Source organism: Austrofundulus limnaeus, unplaced genomic scaffold, assembly GCF_001266775.1.
Source record: "Austrofundulus limnaeus strain Quisiro unplaced genomic scaffold, Austrofundulus_limnaeus-1.0 Scaffold4584, whole genome shotgun sequence".
Taxonomy (NCBI): Eukaryota; Metazoa; Chordata; class Actinopteri; order Cyprinodontiformes; family Rivulidae; genus Austrofundulus; species Austrofundulus limnaeus.
In genome coordinates this window covers 1-1,018 of record NW_013956986.1, presented here as the reverse complement: position 1 = coordinate 1,018, position 1,018 = coordinate 1, and the positions used below count along the sequence as shown (strand labels likewise).

The following is a 1,018-nucleotide window of genomic DNA, read 5'->3' as shown; positions in this document are numbered from 1 at the left end:
GGTGAAAATTTCATGTCATTAGCACCTCTAGTAATATATTTACTGAGAAAAATGGTGACGTGTTCAATACTACTTTTACGGTGGGTTGGTTGGTTGTTTAGTTGGTTATTTGGTTAGTTAGTTAGTTAGTTAGGTATCTGTGGTGTACAGATGATGTGACGTACCGGTAAAAGTCCTGTCTTGAAGGAAACTGGTGATCCTGGTTCCGTCTGCGTGCTCCACAACAAGAGATCCGTCTGGGTTCTGGACTAAAACCACCAGATCCTCCCGGGTCAGCATGACCTGATGAAACAGCACGTGAGAACACGAGGTCATAATTTCAGATGCTGACGTTTATGGTGCAGCTCTTGCCTGATGGGTGACGGGGTCCGTGGCCTTAAAGGACAATAGAGGGGTGGTGGGGAGGCGTTGGTGTGTGGACCCGATCGTGCAAATGCGATCTCCTGATGGACTTGTAGTCTGCCAGCGTCCCGCCTCCTTCTCTGAGCTCCGACCTGCGCAGATAAGTGAAGCGATGCAGGTGCAGCATACCGTTCAAAGTGAGGGTTTGATGGTGCTGGGCTCAAACCTTTGTTGTTTTCAGCTTCAGCGTCAGGCACCCAAACTGGACCAGAATCTTGGCTGAAACTCACTGAGCCATCTGCAAACAGAACCTACAGAACAAACACATCAGACTGCTGTTTTTGTACAAACAGCCAAAACTTATTTTTAAATTACCCAGTATATAACCAATTTAAAAATATAATAAATAAGGTTAAAACTATTGGAAACCATAAATCCACATGTGGACGTTACCTGTGCAAACATTCATGCTGCTAAAATTAACTGAAGCAAAGTTTTAGAGTGTAGGGGTCACCCCGAGGGGGAATAAAAATTTCCATCTGTTCTCAGAACACCTCCCTCAAAAAAGACATTTTATTTTATTTATTTATTTTACTATTTATTTATTTATAAGATAATAAACAAAATAATAATGTTCTTTATATTTTTGATTTATATTTTCTTTCAACTAAGAGTT

At 41.4% G+C, this 1,018-nt stretch overlaps 1 protein-coding gene across 1 annotated transcript in view; it reads right to left on the bottom strand.

The window, feature by feature from the left end:
* The window catches only part of LOC106512168 (sperm-associated antigen 17), a gene marked incomplete at both ends in the record, with an annotated part of 1,951 nt that extends 1,298 nt beyond the window's left edge, over nt 1–653 (bottom strand). The window contains 3 exon segments of the mRNA XM_014000842.1: nt 165–282; nt 352–494; nt 569–653. Of these exon segments, the coding sequence (XP_013856296.1) occupies nt 165–282; nt 352–494; nt 569–653 (346 nt within the window).
* Nucleotides 654–1,018: the final 365 nt, after the last annotated feature.